Source organism: Podarcis raffonei, chromosome 17 (genome assembly GCF_027172205.1).
Source record: "Podarcis raffonei isolate rPodRaf1 chromosome 17, rPodRaf1.pri, whole genome shotgun sequence".
Classification (NCBI taxonomy): Eukaryota; Metazoa; Chordata; class Lepidosauria; order Squamata; family Lacertidae; genus Podarcis; species Podarcis raffonei.
This window is the reverse complement of record NC_070618.1, coordinates 7,626,108-7,647,155: the sequence shown is the minus strand read 5'-3', so window position 1 is coordinate 7,647,155 and position 21,048 is coordinate 7,626,108. Positions and strand designations below refer to the sequence as shown.

General features: G+C 40.6%; 3 protein-coding genes across 3 annotated transcripts in view; all 3 read left to right on the top strand.

Moving 5' to 3' along the window:
* TEX15 (testis expressed 15, meiosis and synapsis associated) overlaps positions 1-8,115 on the top strand; it is a 32,138-nt gene extending 24,023 nt beyond the window's left edge. The window contains exons 8-9 of the mRNA XM_053370412.1: positions 2,947-3,011; positions 6,600-8,115. Of these exons, the coding sequence (XP_053226387.1) occupies positions 2,947-3,011; positions 6,600-7,707 (1,173 nt within the window). The 3' untranslated portion in view covers positions 7,708-8,115. The remainder of the gene's footprint in view (positions 1-2,946; positions 3,012-6,599) is intronic.
* The window catches only part of PURG (purine rich element binding protein G), a 164,344-nt gene that overhangs the window by 56,737 nt on the left and 86,559 nt on the right, over positions 1-21,048 (top strand). The gene's annotated exons all lie outside the window — the stretch shown is intronic.
* Positions 10,004-20,663, top strand: PPP2CB (protein phosphatase 2 catalytic subunit beta). The gene is made up of 7 exons (XM_053370432.1): positions 10,004-10,414; positions 12,797-13,006; positions 13,156-13,329; positions 14,581-14,670; positions 17,589-17,750; positions 18,770-18,888; positions 20,005-20,663. The coding sequence occupies exons 1-7, from the start codon at positions 10,313-10,315 to the stop codon at positions 20,075-20,077; spliced, it is 930 nt and encodes a 309-aa protein (XP_053226407.1). The 5' UTR covers positions 10,004-10,312; the 3' UTR covers positions 20,078-20,663.

Genomic DNA, 21,048 nt, shown 5'->3' with positions numbered 1-21,048 from the left:
AACCACTTGGTTCAACACTTTTGTTTTTAAAGAATGATATAGTGACAATGATACATACTTTTATTTGGTTCTAAATATATTTAATGTATTATTTTTGTTCACAAATGTGGTGATAGAATTCTTCAAAAATACTGCAAGCATTACACATGGCTACTAGTCACAATGTACAGTGGTACCTTGGGTTAAGTACTTAATTCGTTCCAGAGGTCCGTTCTTAACCTGAAACTGTTCTTAACCTGAAGCACCACTTTAGCTAATGGGGCCTCCTGCTGCTGCCGCGCCACCGGAGCCCGATTTCTGTTCTCATCCTGAAGCAAAGTTCTTAACCTGAAGCACTATTTCTGGGTTAGCGGAGTCTGTAACCTGAAGCGTATGTAACCCGAGGTATCACTGTATGTATATTGCCCAGCATTTGCAATATTTCTTATAAACACTGCCTCTGATACTGGAAATTGTATTATGGCGACTAGTGACCGCTTATGTCTTAACTAAGCTTTTTATGGGAAGATGGGTAGTATTAGTGGCATTCCAGAAACATTAAGGGCACATTAAATTACCGAATATTTCAAATAGGGATGTTGCAAATATTCAAACAGAGCTTGCCAAAAATGTAGGATTGATGGGAGCAGGGCTGTCCCAGCCTTCCCCACTGCCCAACACCAAAACTCCTTGTTGGGGCATGGAAAGGAAGTGGCAAACAATCCTCAGGTCCTGCAGGATTATGTTTTCCCACAAAGGACTGGGGCTACTGCAGTCTTGTTCCTCATGAGAAAAGATGTTATGCTAAGGTATCAAAAGTGCCCTCTACTGCCTGCCTGCTTTCCATGTTCTGCCCGACCCAATGAATATTATTAGACCCCTGGAGTGATACAAGTCATCCTTGTATCTTTCTGAGTGCATTCCAGGTCTTTGTGAGGATTTAAATAGAACAGTCTCAAAGAGGTCAAGCCTTTGGAAACATTTAGTCTGAAAAGTAATCCATAAACATCAACATCATCATCATCATCATAGGCCATGGCATCATTCAGAAAAATAACAAAAGGAAAAACAGCAATAACCATAAAAAGAAAAAGTAATCACATAGTGAATGAGTTTTGGTCTAGGCTCACCTGGATAGTAGAAGTGTGCACGGACATGAAAGCTCGTACCAGTAACAAACTTGGTCTCTAAGGTGCTACTGGAAGGAATTTTTTTATCTGGATAGTAGAGCATTGGATCAATGTTGTGTAAGGCCACCATAAGGAACATTATTACGGTTTTGTAAAACCAAATAAGAAAATAATCTGGTGTTACAAACTAGCCCACATACTATTGCAGCTATGGAGGTTTGAAGAGGTTTCCCCCCAATAATAATCCTGCTACCTTTAATTGTATGATTAATATACAATTAAACGCTTGTATCTGAAGATACTACTAAGAAGGGAAATGTTTTTCCTTCCCCATTGTATTAAAGATTTTCTTGGGTTATAAAAGTACATGCCTCTCTATTTTCAGATCATAAAGTTCTTTTTCGGATCAGTTATATTCGATGTGAGAAATTGATGTTCTATATAGTATAAGGTGGGGGGAGGAGGGGGTTAGTAAACTTTACTTCTTTTACATAGTGTACAGTGGTGCCCCGCAAGACGAATGCCTCGCTAAACGAAAAACCCGCAAGACGAAAGGGTTTTCCGATTTTTAGCGGCTTCACAAGACGAATTTCCCTATGGGCTTGCTTCGCAAGACGAAAGCCCATAGGGAAATCTCCGGGGACAAGCTGCGAATGTCTGCCCCTCGCGCGGGGCGCTCTGCTGAAGAGCGCCCCTCGCGCGGGGCAGCAGGCTACTATCCGCAGTTTGGAGAGCCCTGCGGGGAAGTCCTGCAAGGCTCCCCAAGCTGCGAATGTCTGCCCCGCGCGAGGGGCGCTCTGCTTAAGAGTGCCCCTCGCGCGGGGCAGCAGGCTGCTATCCACAGCTTGGAGAGCCCTGCGGGGAAGTCCTGCAGGGCTCCCCAAGCTGCAAATGTCTGCCCCGCGTGAGGGGCACTCTGCTTAAGAGCGCCCCTCGCGCGGAGCAGCAGGCTGCTATCCGCAGCTTTGAGAGCCCTGCGGGGAAGTCCTGCAGGGCTCCCCAAGCTGCGAATGTCTGCCCCGCGCGAGAGGCGCTCTGAAGCAGAGCGCCCCTCGCGCCGGGCAGCAGGCTGCTATCCTCAGCCTAGGCAGCCCTGGGGAACTCTTCTGAAGGCTGGCGGCGGGAGAAGGGCTTTTCTTCCCCCCGCCAGCCTTCAGAAGGCTGTTCTGAAGGCTGGCGGTGGGGAGAAAAGTCCTTCTCCCCCCGCCAGCCTTCAGAAGAGGTCCGGGGACAGACTGTCCCCGGACCTGGTCTGAAGGCGGTCTCCATAGGAACGCATTAATTGATTTTCAATGCATTCCTATGGGAAACCGTGCTTCGCAAGACGAAAAACTCGCAAGAAGAAAAAACTTGCGGAACGAATTAATTTTGTCTTGCGAGGCACCACTGTATGTGCAAGGCTAAGAAGGGAAATATATGCACAACTGGAATTAGCAAGGAAATTTACATCAGTGGTACCATTACTTCTAGTTAAGAAGTTTTGTTTTGCAGAACTGAAATAGAGAATATAATCATTCCTTTGTTTCATAAAAATAATACACCGCTTGTAGAAAGAAGAAAACAACCCTCAAAGTGATTTGTAAAATCAATAACAGTGTTTCCCAGACTTGGGTCTCCAGCTGTTTTTGGACTACAAATCCCATCCTCCCTAGCTAGCAGGGCCAGTGGTAAGGAATGATGGGAACAGAGTCTCATGATCCAATCTAAAGTCTTGTCCAACAGCACAAAACGCTTTCCCATTGTTTTTACAATTTTATAGAACTTACAGAAAAGTGTTAAAAGAATTAACTTGCATAATATACTTACATCGGTTTGTTTTCCTATTTTAATTTATTAGATTGCTGATTCACTGATGACAACCACAGAAAAGATAAATGAAGATGAAAATAGCAGGAATTTAAGGTATAAATAGTAAAACAGTAACAAAATACCAGTGCCTAGTGGACCTATTTGAAACGTGTTACTTCCATAACTTTTCATACAAATTTTGTGGATCAGGCCCTTCTTAGAACTTTATTTAAAGGATTTCTATCGCACTGTTCAACCAAAAAGGCTCCCAGGCCTTTCATGCTATCAGCTGGAACTATATCACGTATGTTTGTAATCACCACTTGCAACAACAGCTTTCTAAGCCATCAATCAATATATGGAACTCTGGAAATTATCCTTTAGATTATATTGCTAGATTGTTTAATTCCATCTGTTTACCTTATTTCTATGAGTTATACTTTTTATGTTTAGATTATTTTATTTTTTATTCTATTTTGGTTTGTACTTGTATTTTGAAAACCCAATAAAAAATTACTTATTTATTGAATTTATAAACCGCCCTATATCCAAGATCTCAGGGCAGTTTACAGAACAAAACCAGAATATAAAACCACAAAATATATAATCAAAATAAAAGCAACAACCCAATAAGCGCCCCCCAAACCTCGCTTTTTTAAAGGGCATAGGATTTAAAAATGATTTTACAAAACAAAATGCCACCGGAAAGGCAACCAGGGTGGCTTACATAGAAACAATTAAACTAAGACAGTTCTTTCCCCCAGGCTTAAAATCTAAAAGACCAACCACAAAAGGAAAATGGTATAGGTAGGAGGAGGGGGTGAAGGAAAGCAAACTCAGATACTGCACCTTAAAGTTAAATAGTACTTTTTTAAATAAAAAGCAGCTGGGACGGAAACAGTTCAGGGACAGGTCTTTCAGAGGTGAGGGAAAGTCCCTGTTTCTCATCTCTCCTACTGTGGCAGAGTAGTGTAATGGCTGATTCTAGATGACTGTTGAAGGAAAGAAGACAGTATTTGGCATATAATGTGCACATATCTAAAAAGACTTCTAATTAATGTTATTTGATACACATTTAGAACAGAATGTAAGCAGAGAGGTGGACATGAAATGCAGATGAGTATAGACAGTGGTATTTAAATTATTAACAGTGGCAATTCACAAAAATAGTTGTGTTGCTGATAGGACATCCTGGCATTGGACAGCCAATTAATGCATGCCTTACAGACAGTACATGTACGTACTGTCTCCCCACATAAACCCTGTGCCATCGCAGATTTGTTTCAAAGGTTGAAGGAAATGCCAGAACAGATTTAGGGGGTACACACTGAGAGAAAAGAAAGTTCCTTTGCACAGTAAAAAGTCTTGCATTGATAGAACAAATGGGTTGATTTCTCCCTGCATTTTTGATGTGCCATATTTTTTTTAACCAGCTGCCGAAGTAGCCTTTCACATGAAATTCCTTGTGGACCTTGGTTGAAATAAACTCCGTTATCCACGTTTATACAGCCAAGTTGTTCATTTGAATATCATCAGATAGATCTGATCAAGAAACAGCCTCCCTTGTTCTTTAAAAGTCATCTCTTCATAAAACGTAACCTGAGAAAACATTCTTTATCTCTGAGGATTCATGTGTTTTTCTTGAAAGAAATTTCGTTCTTGAACAATCAGATAGATATCTTGAATTTTAAGCAAAATATTCACATTTTTGTTTCTGTTCTCCTATTAACATGATTTGTGTGCTCTTGTATGGAAGAAACCTGTGTTGTCTCTGGGAAGGTCTGCTGAACAGTATTTGATCTAGTATTAGATCTTCACGAAATCTAAAGTTGATGAAACATACTTCTGAGAGGTCATTAGCCTGTCTTGTTTTTGCTTTTTAAATTCCATCTATTAAATGCCTTTTAAAACGTTTCCCTTATTTGGAGGTAGACATTCCCTACACCCTTTGAGGGATTAAGATTTGGGGATTCGACATAACATTTGAATATTCTGCACACGTAGGCCAGTAAGTTTCTCTCACATACACCTTGAGTAAATTGTTCAGGGTCATTAAAACAAAAAGAGATTGTGAAGAGCTCCAAAAAGACCCCTCCAAACTGAGTGAAAGGCCAGTAAAATTGCAAGTGCAATTGAATGTAAACAATTGTAAAGCAATAGATGTTGGGCGGGGGACACACACTTTATTTCTCATTTACACTGGCAGTGACAAATCAGGAACAAGAATTTGAGGTTGACCCAGTATGTAGCAGCAGCGAAAAAGTTAAATTCTATGATAGGGATCATTAAGAAAGGAATTAAATCTGCGGATAATGTGATGTGATATGATATGATATATGATATGATATGATATAATGTGATTATACAAATCTGGTGTGACCACTTTTGGAGTACTGTGTACTGTTTTATTCTGGTCACCTCACCTCAAAAAGCATATTGTAGAGTTGGGGAAGGTTCAAAAAAGTGCAACCCAAATCACCAAAGGGATGGAGCAACTCCCCTATGAAGAAAGGCTGCAGTATTTGGGGCTTTTTAGTTTGAGAAAAGGGACGCGGGTGGCGCTGTGGGTAAAACCTCAGCACCTAGGACTTGCCGATCGCATGGTCGGCGATTCGAATCCCCGCAGCAGGGTGCGCTCCCGTCGTTCGGTCCCAGCGCCTGCCAACCTAGCAGTTCGAAAGCACCCCCAGGTGCAAGTAGATAAATAGGGACCGCTTACCAGCGGGAAGGTAAACGGCGTTCCGTGTGCTGCGCTGGCTCGCCAGATGCAGCTTGTCACGCTGGCCACGTGACCCGGAAGTGTCTGCGGACAGCGCTGGCTCCCGGCCTATAGAGTGAGATGAGCGCACAACCCTAGAGTCTGGCAAGACTGGCCCGTGCGGGCAGGGGTACCTTTACCTTTACCTAGTTTGAGAAAAGGGGAGTAAGAGGTTATATGATGGAAGTTTTTAAAATTACGGCATGGAGAAATTGCATAGAGAAAAGTTTTTCTGTCTTGTACACAACACTAGAATTCATGGATATCTAATGAAGCTCTCTGTTTAAAAATTCAGGACAGATCAAAGACATTTATTCTCTATGTAGTATGTTCACTCCCACAGGAGGCAGTGATGGCTACTAGATTGTTTGGCTTTAAAAGGGAATCAGACAAATTCATGGAGAAGAGGGCTATGAAAGGCTACTAGCCATGATAGCTTTGCCTCCACAGTTGGAGGCAGCAACCACAGGAGGGGAGAGTGCTTTTATGCTCAAATCTTACTTGCTGGTTTCCCACAGACGTCTAATTGGCCACTGTGTGTATAGGATGCTGGACTAGATTGGCCATTGGTCTGAGGCTTTTCTCATGTTTTTATCAAGCTAACACACGTTTTTATTTGATTATGATAACCCATGCCCAGATCATTTGATGAATCTAGTAACCCACAAGATTAGCTACCCACACCTTTTCTTTTCCATTATTCACACTTAAGACAGCTGGAGAATAGTGATGCTCTGTTTCCACCTTGAAATGTTAGTATTGAAACAAAATATATTACAAGATTATAAAAATAGGGACCAAGCAAATGTTTAGAAATAAATACATAAACAATGTATGTTTTTGTGCATCGAGTAAATTCAGATCAGGTCCTAATTCTAATAGAACATCGATATTCTTGTGTTTAAAAAATCACTAAAAAAAAAAGTTTGATTTTTGTTTTGCAGAGTGAGTGGAAAATATAATTTCCCCAAAGAGAAAGAACTACAGTTAAGCATTTCAACAGACAATATGTGGAATAAAAAACCTGGCAATTTGAGAGAGACAGCACCAATCTCACCTTCACAGTTAAAAGTTGCTTATCCCTGTGAAAGCATTCAATCTTCACCAAATGCCTCAGAACCAAAGTTCATTTGTTCAAACACATTAGCTGGTCAGCAGAATCTAGCGGATCTAAAAGATTTCAACAAGAGCGGCTGGAATGCAAAAGACCCTGACCAAGAATATATTGCATCCCACAATGAGGGAGGTGAAAGTCTTTCTTTACCTTCAGTGACAGTTGAGTTATTACAACAATCTCCTGAAAACTCTCCTACTAGAGATGGTGCTAATTCTGTGTTGGGTACGCTAAATGAGCACCATAACTTAAAATCAGATGTCCTGAGAGATGCTTCACATTTAATGCCTGAATGTAGCACAGCTTTGAGTTCACCTCTAAAATCTGATCGAAACGAAGCAGAATGTGGACAGGAAAAAAATGTGACCCCCAACTGCACAACCCCATATAATTTAGATTCCACAGTGATGACAGAACCAAATAAAGCCATGGAATTGGAGCGTTTGCAGATGGAACCATCGTACAGTGAAAATAACAAAACTAAATTTTCACCTTTAAATCAAAATGAACATATTGAGGAAACCTCTCAGTGGCAAAGTTCTCCTGTGCATATTTATGGTGCAGTTTATCCTTATTCCTCTTGGTACTTATACCAAAATCATTGCAATACTCACTCAGTAACTCAGACATACCAGGAATTAAATTCCTGTGAAATGAATCCCCTGACACATGGCATGTCCACAACTACAAGCATAGTGTATAACACAGAGTCTAGTATGTTTTGTTCACAGACTTTTAGTCATTTCAGCGTTGGAGACTCACAAAGGTTTAACTTAGCCCAAACCTATCCAATGTATGGTTATTTCAGTTCTGCCGTGGCCTTTCCATATAGCAATTGGCAACAGCCATCATGGTATACAGAAAATCAGCCTTGGACACAAGTTGCTTTTCCGTATCCTTCCAATAACGGCTCAGAAGACTATGTAGGAACTACATAATAGGAACTACATACATACAGTAGGAACTAAAGCAATTTTTAAAATGAGTGTGTGTGGTTTTTTAAAGTGGTATTTAGTTGCCCATTAGTGTCTAGTAAAAATCTAGTAAGATCAACATGATACATTTGACATGAGTCAGATGCTTAAAATAGCTTTTTGTGAATCAACAACCATGTCCAGCAAGTAATATCGAGCCAGTGCAATGCATGCATGGTTCTGGGGGGCATTTCCATGTGAACCAGCCCTTGGAGGCATGTCGAACACCATAGCTGTTATTTTATCGTATTCCTTTAGCTTTCATTCCTTTAAAAGCAGACCTGAACTAGACCTTGGACCAATGTATCCCAGGAGAGTGGTTTAAGAATTTTTTTTAAGCCCTGAAGGAAATAAACTTTATTTGAAAGTTAACAGACTGGTCCTGTACTGGTTCATCATTTATAATTCAAGCAGAAACTTGTGCCGTTATAGTAAGCATAGCATCCAGAAATGAAACACCCATAGATGCCCCACATGATATTTATTGCCAGTCCTGTGAAGTCATAACTGCTGAATCTGCCCTTTGGATGTTATGCAAGTAATTACAGATATCGCTGCACTTTACAGCAGAGCAAAGGATTGTGATGTTACATATGGAACAAAGGCCAATACATTCATTATAATGGTTAAAGGTATAAATCTGCACAGTTTTACACAATCTAAATTGGGGTACAGGTGAAATTAGTAAAGCATAATAGTAATACTTAGACTCAAGTCACATTTTATTTCAGTGGGATATTTCATTTCTGATTCTGTTCCTGTGAAGCATCTCGCAAGTGATTTCACAATGCACTCTTATACACACACTGAACTTTGACGATGACACAATCCTTTGTGTGAAAACAGCAGGTAAAATGGGTGAGCAGAAGTATAATTTCTCTAGAGTAGTTCATTACTGTAGTAGACATGTTTTTTGGTGAGCATGGACTTTGATGAACAGCTGTGTCATAACATTAACCCAGATAAGATTGGGACTGGTAGCTACACTGGACTTGCTGCAGTTCCTCTGCACTACTACCACTTTTTGGAAGAGACATGGGTTCATCTCTGCATTCCTCAGGAAAAATGTCCAGCCATATCTGTGTGGAAAAGAGAGGTTAACTGCACTCAGCACTGTAACAAAGCCAAACTAGGGCTGTTAAAATCTCATCCTGAGACTTGTGCTAATTCCACAGAAAGTATTTTTTAAAGTCCAGAAGACTGCAGCCTGTATTCATGGTTTGGGGCACGACATTAGATAGTTGGCACTGTGGGACCTGATGTTTAATTCTGCGAACTGCCCTGAGATCTTTTGATGAAGGGAGGTATATAAATTAAACAAAACAAGCAAACAATCTTTTGCAGTGGTTGCACCTTTTCTGGGAGATGTGCTGACTTGCATTTGCATGGGCCTAACTTTGGTGCAGACCCCACAGCCAGCACAATTGCTCCTGAGCTGTATACCTCATTCAGTGCTGAAGGGGCTCCTAAAACAGTTAAAAGCAGTGCTTTTTTAAAAAAGCACACATTAAAATCATAGAACGTTATTAGAAACCGTGGCACTACTACTAAAAATTTCAGGACGTTTAAAAGGCTGGAGTAAATAATAAATTCACTGAATGTTCCAGAGAGTTGGTTTCAGGGAAGTCTTGGGACACGGGGAAAAGGATTTCAAATAGGCACCACCATAAAAATAAAAAGTCCAACTTGTTTAAAAACAAGCTTAACAGTATTTAACAGTGCTTGTAGTGGGCTCCTTCCCCAAACTGCACCCTTCAGGCTGTGGCGGACCTACAATTTTGGGGCCCCAAAGCCTGAATGGTCATGGGGGGGCATCTTCAATGCGGTTCTTCCATGTCAGATCACCACAGTTAAAAAATTTAAAAAATACATTTCAGATTTTGCTTAAAATTGCTGTACTCCACCTTCACAACATCTGTGCTCCTGACTCAAACTTCAGGATTATTGAAATACAACAACAAACCTCAGTTTGAGTTGTGTGACTCAAATTGGGTCTACCAGACACCCCCCCCTCAAAAAAAGTGCCACTAAAGCCGCATCTGGGGGCCCTCGGGGATTAGGGGCCATGAAGCTTAAGCTTCCTTCGTTTCATAGTAGATCCGCCCCTGCCTTCAGGTTTCGATCCCTTTTCCTCTCTCCAACTCGCGAACAGATCAGAGGCAAGTTCTGTCCTCCGGGCGACAGGTGGCGCTGCGGCCGGCCCGTTTCGCCGGAAGCGCCTCGACGTGAGGCGGAAGTGCGCAGCGCCGCCGCCGCCGCCATTACGCGGTGCCGGAGGGAGAGAGGGGGTGAGGGACTTCTATGAGGGTGAGGCTTGGGCCTGTGTCGCGCGCGCGCTCTCTAGGCGGGCCGTTGGGCTTGTGACCGTTGGTCCGGGCCTCCCCCTCCCCTCCCCCTCTCTGCCCCCCTCAGTACCGTTGGCTTGTCTTTCTTTTTTCCTTTCCCCCTTTCCTTTTTTCTTCTTCCTCCTTTCCCTCCCTTTGGGCCGGTCCAGCCTGGACCACGCCGCCCTGGCCACGCCGCCCGGCGCTGCTCCCTTCTCCCACAACTGAGCGGGCGGCTGGCCAGAATGGAGGACAAGAGCTTCACCAAGGAGCTGGACCAATGGATCGAGCAGCTCAACGAGTGCAAGCAGCTGAGCGAGAGCCAAGTGCGGAGCCTCTGCGAGAAGGTGCGTGACGGGGAGGGGGGGTGAGACCGGGGGCCCGGATCCCACCGAAATAAAAACCGTACATAGATCTGAGAGGATAACTAGAGAGAGGAAGGAGGGGGGGGGGAAAGGCTGAAAATGACTCGGGCAAAAGGTTTGGACTTCTCCCTTTGCCAGTAAAACGGGTCCTGGGAAACCAAGGAGACCGTTTTGAGAAGGGTAAAGGTGGAGAGAGTTCTCTGGAAAGGGCTGCCAAGGGTGTGTAAAAGTAACCCCCCCAAAAAAAAAATATATTTGCAATTAGTTTAAGAGCGAAGCTGACAGTCGACAAATGAAGCCGCTGGAGTATATCAATGTCATACTTTAAACCTAGGCTTTGCCTTTCTTGGACTGGGGCTGTCTTCGCTCCCTGCGAATTTCTCTCCATCCTCATCATTCTTAGCACTGTTAAGATCTTGGTGCCTGGGGCCTGGTTTGAAATCTTGCTGTGTTCCTGGCAAAGGGCACTGTGGGATTGTAGGGAACGTTACAATTCACTCTCCTCCGTTGCAATTTACTCTTCCCCTTGCGCTCGTGGGGAGATGGAAGTGTTGCGATGGGTGGGGGCCACAGACAGATGACTGCAACTGTATTGTTGCTTTTCCCCAACAACAACAAAACAAAAACCCACCATGCTCTCAGCACCGGATTTCCTGCAGTAAGAGGTTGCTTTTGCCACTCGTCATTTACACACGCAGAGTATGCAGTGGGTTCTGTTATAATCCAGGTATGAGCCACAGTACTGTATCACCCCAAGTACTCAGTGGATGATGCAGTGCTTATGTGGTCACTACATTTTGAATGTATGTATCATACATTTTTTAGAGCGTTGTGCAAAATAGCACCACTTTGTTAAAGTGCTTTGTCACTTTGAAGAGGAAAAAAATGGCTTTATGACACAGTTCTGTATATTCCTTTACCTCCATAGCTGTCAACGTTTCCCTTTTTAAAAGGGAAATTCCCTTATTCCAAATAGGATTCCTCGCAAGAAAAGGGAAAAGTTGACAGCTATGCTTTACCTCTACTGATGGAGTTATCCTCACTGTTTTTGCACACCCTGATCCAGGAAATTTTGGAACATTCTAGTTTCTTTATCCGAACTAGGTTACTTGCTTTTCCTTCCCCATACAAGGTTGAATACAAAGAAGCCTGATTGAATTTGACTTCTTTCAGAAGTTTTGGACAGCTTCCCTCGCAGAAGGCTTTTTTCATGGCTCTAGCTAGCCTATGAGAATATAGAGTTAACAGTGTGATCCTATACTTATCTGCTCAATGGGAATCACTCCCAGGCAGGTGTGTATAGGATTGCAGCCTAAACAGTACAAATAATGTTTACATTTTTCTTTTTGTTAGGAAAACAGCTGTACGTGCTTTCCACATATTTCAATAATGTAAATTCTTGCAGTGCTCTGTATAATTGGATACAGAACTACCCTCGCTTTTCAACTAAACATTCAACATCCATTACACTTAGCATTATGGACGTAGTTGCCCAGCCACCAGGAGTGTGACTTTGAAAGCTATGTAGTTACAGCCAAGAGGGAGCCACAGGAATCCCATAGTTTTTTGCTTATTTCTTGAGTTTTATCATATCTTAGTTTATTGGTATGTCTTTTGAAATCAGAATTTTTAAAAATGCAGGGCTGAATATGTTTATGTAATCAGAAATATGCATAAATTAGTGCAGAAACATTGAAGCAATGACTTCCAGAAGACCACATTCCTAGCACTTTTACCACTAAAATTTATACATAAATGAAGGATTTCCATGATTTATGGAATTGAAAGGATATTAATAGTATTTAATCCATTGTTTTAACTTATTAATAATGTTTGCTGCTGGTAGTAATGATAGGTCTGGAAGTGGTGTGCACCTAGGATAATAGTTTTAAGAATATTGATTTTGTTTATCAATACAATTTTTCTTGGAGTTGATAAACACATCCTGAAGTGTCAAGCAAGTGCTTTTTGAATGTTGTAGGGCCTTGCATTTGTTGAAATAGGGGTAGGGGTTTTGGGTTTGGTTGGTGATACTTGCAAACGGGAGATAATAGATAGTTCCTGAACACCTGGAAAATTCCTAAACGTTATGCCAGTTGTGACTGGTGCCCATTGGGACTCGTAGGGCAGACTTCAGGGAGGCAAACAGTAGGGTGGAGCCATAGCCAGTTACAGGCAGAGCTGGTTGATTCTAATTTTGCCCCCATCCTCTTTCCTGTTGAGTTCAGCAAGGAACTCAGTTCAACACTGAGATTAAGGACAGTCACTAGATCTTCTGTTGCAGCAGTTTTTATTTACATTTGCATAAAAAAACTGAATATAGTTTGTTTTCAAATCTGATTGGTTGTTTTTTTCTCATATTAGGCTAAAGAGATACTTACAAAAGAATCAAATGTTCAGGAAGTACGTTGTCCTGTTACAGTTTGTGGAGATGTCCATGGTCAATTTCATGACCTTATGGAGCTCTTTAGAATTGGCGGGAAATCACCAGACACAAACTATCTCTTCATGGGAGATTATGTTGACAGAGGCTACTACTCAGTGGAAACTGTGACTCTTCTTGTGGCATTAAAGGTAAGGTTTGTAGGTTCTGACTCCTGTGGTTTTAGATTAAAATATGCTTAGTAAACATTTTGCAATGAGATAAGCTCCATGCCACCTGGAGTATAATGGTGATACCAGCTGATGGATCATTATAACATGTATTTGTTCTTTATGGCTAGGTGCGCTACCCAGAACGCATTACAATTCTGAGAGGCAATCATGAAAGCAGGCAAATTACACAAGTATATGGCTTCTATGATGAATGTCTACGGAAATACGGAAATGCCAATGTTTGGAAGTATTTCACAGATCTGTTTGACTATCTTCCACTTACAGCTCTAGTTGATGGGCAGGTATGATACTATTATTTTTGTGATACTCATAAAAAGCTTGGCTTCAGTAAACCTGAAAACCATTACCAAGAATGATGCAGATGTGTGGAGGGGAAAGGGAACTCATGACAGCCCAGCATTCCATCCCATATGTGGTTTTGCCTTCTTATTTGGTGGTAATAGTACTGCCCTGTACTAATGACTTAAATTTCATGTCCTTAATTTAAATTGTTAGGTGTAAAATACATATTGTTTGTATTTTGCAGATAACACTGTGAGGTGTGAAACATACTTGTGTATGGAGTTCAGAAACTCTAGTTTAAGAAATGTTGATGCTTTTTGTTGATGTAGTACAAAAAAAAGAATTAGCTATTAAGTAAGCTACAGAACTTTTCACTGTGCAAAAAATTGATCGCTTACTGGTGCTATTTGAATTGGAATTTAAAATGAGTTTGGCTTGCGTATAGAAGTGCTTATGTAACAAAAGTTTTATAGGTTGAAGTGACCCTTCACTCTAGAACAAAGGAGCAATTTTAAAAAGTCCTAGGATTTTGATACCCTTTATTTCCCTCCTCTAGATGATGCAGATAGAAGGGGATTGTTGAAATGCTATGATATCAACTATATTCACAGAGGAGGCGGAAATTGTTTTTGTTACTCTTTGCGCTGTATTATGTGGGCTTAGATGTTAATGCATTGTGCTACTAAATTGATTGCTTTTGTGAAACTTGTTTGGGTTTACTGACAAACTATGTGGGTGCTGATATATTGTGATTATTATTAACCATAGTTAATTGACTCAAGCAGCTTCATAAACTGGCTTTTTGTTGACTTGTTTCAACAAACGACTGTTAAGATTAATTATAGCTTGTCCAGGTTTAATACAAGCTGCGTTTAGAGCAGAAGCAAAACTTCTAAACTCCTGGCAGCTGAAGAGGATGGGGGGGGGGAAGGAACCTTGAGTTTGAGGCTCACTGCAGCTTATTATTGTAACCCTAAACAATGGTTTTAGTGTTGCGTCTAAAGTGGCCCAATGAAAAACCTGTTTCAGGTGATCACACAAGCTGGTGATTTTAATCTTCGGTAGAAATTTCTGTTCTCCCCTTGTGCAAAAACTGAGAAAGAAAGCAACACACAAGGCTCATTGTCAAGTGCATGTTGCGACAGTAGCATAAGGATTGGTTCTTGGTATCAACAAATACCTCAAGTGAATGAAGAATACAACCTCTTGGCAGTGCACATAATACATTTATTCTGGTTCTTATTCTTCAGATATTTTGTCTTCATGGAGGTCTTTCCCCATCTATAGATACACTGGATCATATTAGAGCTCTTGATCGTCTGCAGGAAGTTCCACATGAGGTAATATCAATGAAAATACATTGTGACAGTATACATTGAATGGCGAATATATACATTAAATATAGAATAGCGTATGGTATCATATCTTTGAACTGAATCAGGCAAATATAATAGCTAGACAAAAGGGTTGCAACATGCAGTTGATCAGTTAATTGATTAAAAATGTGTTGGTTGCCTTAATTAGTTTGCAGATCTTTAACCTTTAAAATTATTGTTCATTCTAGTATTTATAAAAATTGGATGCAGTCCTAGTTATGTACCTGAGTAAGTTCTGTCGACCTTTGTGGGCCTTACTTCTGAGTAGACATGTATAAAATTGAGCAGTATGAGGCATTCCCTGTTGCATGTGTGTGTGGAAATACCTTTTAAAATTTTGCAAGCTCTGATCAATCTTAAAAACCAAGTTTTCTTCTACAGTACTATTTTTTATGTATGAATTTAATTGGATGGCTAGAAAATGAACAGACCAGAACTTCTACTTTATAGTTTACCATAATAGGGTCTGTAAGAACAAAACGTCTGCACAGCTTGGGTGTCATATCAAGCCCTGAATTGGTGGTATAGATACTTTGTTCCAATAATATTTTTTCAGCTCTCCCTAAATTCAAAGATCTCATGGTGGGTGACAATATTTAAAATGATAATAACACATCTAGTTACTTAAATGAAAGCAGGTAAAAATGGGGAATTACATTTCACAGTGTGAAATGTAGCAGGGGGATAATATTCATAAATGCCCATCCTAGTGTTGGAATGTCAAAAGCATTGGGGCCTGATTTATTTCCAGGAGGAAGGCATTTCATAGTCAGGACGCCACCACAGAAAAGGCCATGGACCACATATCTGCAGTACTTCTTGACACATGTTTCTCAAATGGTTTATTATGTGCACTCATGGCAGTGATACATGACTCATTCATTTGCACTGGATTTTAGTGAACACAGAATGCACTTGGATAACAACAGTTCCGTAGCAACTGGAGTTGCTCTCCTGTAACTTTACAAAGTGGCTAGTACATTGCTACAGCTGAAATATGTTTTAAAAGAGCAAGACTAGCTTTTTGAGGAGGTTGAGAATTTGTAGATAATAATAATAGTAATAATAAAATTTTATTTATATCCCGCCCTCCCCAGCCGAAGCCGGGCTCAGAGCGGCTAACAACAGTAAAATAATACAACATTCTAAAATCAATTCATTATAAAATCAGTTTAAATCAAATTAATGGCAACCATTGGGCTAGAGTTCTGTGAGGATTACCAAAGGAGGGGGGGCAGGCTGTGCCTTGGCCAAAGGCCTGGTGGAACAGCTCTGTCTTGCAGGCCCTGCGGAAAGATGTCAAATCCCGCAGGGCCCTAGTCTCTTGTGACAGAGCGTTCCACCAGATCAGAGCCACAGCCGAAAAAGCCCTGGCTCTGGTTGAGATCTTCTCTAGAAGTTTATGCAGTTGGCTCCCCCTTTCCTAAAAGCATTTTGCAATAGGATTTAGCATCTGCATTCCAACATACGTAGGAAGCACAAGGATATGTGGACTGGTCCAGTCCCCAGCATCTCAGGCACACCCGGCTTTTCCAAGTTAAGCGGGGAAATCTCAATGAGAATTCTAAACGTACTTGAATAAGTGAGGATAGAAGCTCATTCAGACCTTAGTGGGGGTGGATGGAGTAGACAGAGTCATGCAGGGACCTTGGTAGACATGATGCCTGAATAGGGCTATTGTCTTGTATAAATTGAATTATTCTGGGCATTTGTAAATAATAATTTGGATGTCCATACATGAATTGAAAATTGTGGTGTTAATTACTTTAGAAAGTTGAGATTATGCCTGTAACCTGGCTTTGAAAGTTTACCGCATGCCAGTGCACACACTTGGTTTAGAATATTTTACTATAAACAGTGCATAAAATTTCTGTAGCTCTGTTTTGTTTGAGCTGCAAGGTAGATCATGGCTCCTTTCTTCTGTTTGCACCACAATGATTATGTAGTTTAAGAGAGACACAGACGTGCATCTACAGTGCTATATAGTTAGAAGGTACATTTTAAACTGATGCTGATGTCATGCAAAGTTTGCTAGATGAGTCAGTTCTGAGATTATGCATAGCTTTCACATTGGAAGGGTGTAGACCCTTTAACTAAAACATTTCATTTGTGTGCTTGAAGCTGGAATTATGCCTAGGTACTTTACATGCAAAAGCTGATCTTGCAGGATCCTGGCATCCCTCAGCTGTTCTTTTGGATTCTCCTTTGTTTAGCTGTCATCTGGTTTCCGTTCTTCCTTTTGGGAATTGCATTAGTTTTTCTCAGTGCCTTTACTGCCTCTGGTCCTTTCAACCTAGTTTTCATTTCAACTGAAATTACACTTTTTCTTTACCAATTTTCTCTCTAAACAGCACTGTGGCTTTTCTGTTCCACTTGATCTTTTGCCAGATACATGCACAATAGTTCACATACTGGTGATGTTCAATTACATTTTCCTGTTTTTTCCTAGTATGCTTTTTTCTACTTATTGACTTGTTTTTTTTATCCTGCTTTTAGTTCTTCTGCTCCATCTGTGTGTGTTTGTTGCTGGTATTAACTTTTCTTTTTGGCTTGGAACGTATTTTGTTTTGATGCTTTTACTTCTTACACCTCTTTGTTTGCCAAACTCATCTGCTAAGTTTCTCATCACTTTTACAGGGGGGTTGAGTGATTTTTTTTTCCTATTGATACTGCTCAGTTCTCTGATTTTCACACTGGTTTTCTCTAGATAGGTTTCATTCCTGAAGACTGTAAGAAACAACTTTTCCTATTTCTCTGTAAAATGTTTTTATTATATAGAATATGCAATATACTTAAGAGATCCAGGAGCTTAACACCTTTTAGATTACCTTTTGCAATATTTCCCTCCTTATGTAACATACTGTACCATTTTCTTTGAACAGGGCCCAATGTGTGATCTGTTATGGTCAGATCCAGATGATCGTGGTGGCTGGGGGATTTCTCCACGTGGCGCTGGCTATACATTTGGTCAAGATATCTCTGAAACATTTAACCATGCCAATGGGCTTACATTGGTGTCTCGTGCTCACCAACTCGTAATGGAGGTATAATTACTCTGTTGCACCTAGCCACCTAAGGCTTAAAAATGAAAGTCTGTCTTTTTTGGAAAGAAGGTTGTATGGGCTCAGCATCTTGAATTTTTATGCTATGTAATAAGCACCAAAAATGTTCTGTATCTTAGAAGGTGTAAATTAGTATAATATTCATCAAGAATTATCAGAACACTATTCAGAGTAAATAAAAATGTTTACACCTGTCACAAATATATGGTTCAGTTAACTTTATTTGCCAGTGTGCCAGTTAATCCTGTAATATTAATGTCTCTGTGACTGATTTTAGTTTATACTAAATTAATTTTAAGGGGACATTTCAAGTGAGCATCCCACATTTTCCAATTTGCTAGTGGCTAGGGTTGGATAATTCGCCACGAGTTACAGAGAAAGATGTAAAAATTGGTGTTTGCATTTGAACATAATTAGTATTCATGTTTGCTCTGACTCTGAAATAGTTTGTTTTGTACCAGTGAAAATATATAAAGCAAGGTAGTATGCATTCCTAAGGTGATGGGGAAGGCGAGTCAAAGATGGCCCTGCTGGGCTTGTGCCAGCACTGTGAAAGGGAGGACAAAGGAGCAGTCTTATGCTACTCCGTCCTTTTCTTTTTATTTAAACTATTTCCCTACCATTGGGACCAATGCAAGGGAGATAGAAAGGAATAGTTTTCAGCTCCTGGGCTGTAGTTTTGTCCCTGGTGTGGGACTTGACAGGGTACTGGGAAGGCACTAGATCAAAGTATTTTGGCCTACCCCCAGCATGTCTCTTTATCACCTCTGATCAGGGTAGAGCAAGAGTTGTGGAAGTTTCAGCTATGCAGAAGGGGAATTTAGCATCAGAGCTTGCTTTCTGCTGCCAGAGAAGGGAGTTAGGTGCTTCCTGTGACCCCTGGATCTCCCTCCTAAGGGTCATGGGATTACTGGTTTTACACCTTTTAATCTAGTTACACCTTTTAAAGAAGAAATTGGTTGAGACTTTTCACTGAAAGCATTTTCTTCCCCCCACTGCAGGGTTACAACTGGTGTCATGATCGGAATGTGGTCACCATTTTCAGTGCACCCAATTACTGTTATCGTTGTGGGAACCAGGCTGCTATCATGGAACTAGATGACACTTTAAAATATTCCTTGTAAGAAACATGAGCTTGTTTTAACAATGGGGGTGGGGTTGCAAGGGGTAAAGTTCTCTGGCTTGTGTTAAGTGTTGATGAATTCTATAGAGTACACCACTTTTGCAGAATGAACTCTAAAGAATATCTCATGGGCCTAGTTTAGATATCATGCTGGAAGCCTAGTTATGGTTTAGCACAAATGTGTGGACTCATGGAGAGGAGTTTGTGGCCACTTTGCTCCGTTCCAGTTGTTTTGCTGCTGCACTGAGCAGGACAAAGCTTGGCTCAGCATGTTGTCGAAATCTGGGCTCGGGGATTAGCTCATCTGGACAAGCTACAAGCCATAACGCATAGGACAAACTTTGGTTACACCTTGTGGTCAGGCTGCAGAGATCTAAACCACAAGCCTGAGTTTGAGTGACGTGAAGTTATGGCTTAGTTCAGTAGCAGGCCGGGGCGGGGGATGGACTGCTCACATTCCAAGGCTTAGTGTGATGTGCAAACTAGGCCTTAATGTTCAGAAAATGATAGCTAAAACATAAGTAATATTTTTGAAACTGTGTGTTAAAGAATACTGCATTTTGTTTTTAACATCACTCAAGTTGAATTGCTACCTCGTCTAATCAAGGAATAGGACACATTAATTTGGGAATTACACCACAAAATAGTCACCTTCAATGTAGGGACAGAATTTTAAACAAATCATGATTAAAACAATGCTAAATGAGTCCATTTTTATTTCATTGGAACTTTTCCCGCTCATGCCCTAATAGAGAGTGAAAGTATGGGAAATGATGACTGAAATATTGATAACGTTTGTTGCAGTTAATAAAAATACAATGTCCCTTTTTTGATTCAGTGTTGCATACCATTTAGTGAAATATGGGTAATTATCTACCGTAGTCAAGCAAGCACAAACATTGTCCTCTTGAAATCCTAAACCCTTGGCTGAAATATTATTTTCAGTTTTGGCAAACCTGAATGATCTTTATCGGCCTGGCATTCTGCAATAAAATAGCTTAAGAATGGAACTTGTGGAAATGAGAGTGGGGAGAGGACAGGTATGGGATTTAATTAATAAAAATGCAGCAGTTAATGCAACAAAGCACTTAATCAGCCTTTTCCTTTTAACAGCCTTCAATTTGATCCAGCGCCTCGCCGTGGAGAGCCTCATGTTACTCGGCGTACCCCAGACTACTTCCTATAAACATCTCTTCCTCAGCCTGACCTTGATCAGTAGTAGTACACCTGGCAATTTTTGAAAAGCAACAATTTGTGATAAGTTGAGGTCTGTCTCAGCGTAAAGCCTCTTCATGGACCAAACTGTGCCATAATGAGGATGACGAGCTTTTGAGCACAACTTCAGATGGACTTCAACGCACTAATCAGTCCTTTATCAGCCAGTCCAACAGCCAGTTTGCCTGCTGTAACTATAGTAATTGTTTTCTTCTGGACTATTCAAAGAGGAAAGGTAACTAACAAACTCATCTCCCTGTCATGCTTACTTGTAAATTTTAGTTGTAGTGTTTAACTGGCATGTATTAACATTTTGAAGTTTAAGAAAAATGCACAAACTAACTTCCTTCTTACGCCTATCGCCCTCTATTTTATTGACATAAGTAACTTAACTGCAGAAGAAAGTTCCTCTTGGGAGTATGTTGTCATAAGCTTTCCCTCCATTTAAGCTAGATTACTGTTCTGTGTTGATCCTACCTTTTTTCTGTATATTTGTCAAAGTGCTTGCATCTTATTTGATGTATTTGAGCAAATAAACTTGCAGATCATTACTCCAATCAGATGGGTATACTGAGATGAAATAATTTCTCTTTCTCATTCATTATAGGGGATTTATCAGTTGTTGGAATACTGCTTCTTGGCATTAAATATCTGGCAGCTAAACACGTAGGACCAGGGCCACAAACATAGCATGAGACTGTTTGCACTCACTCTTCCTTTCATAGTAGTATAAAGGTAATAGCTAATAGTTTACTAGTTTATATCTTTACTTCATGCTAACTAGTATCTGCAACTAAATATTTAGAACTCACATTTTGATATGCTGCATAAGACGGTGGCTATATCCCTCATAATGAAGTAAAATGTTAACTTGTTCTGTTTACGTAAAATTATATTAGCTCAAATTCACATTCCAGATTTAACTTAACAAAGTGTGGGTGA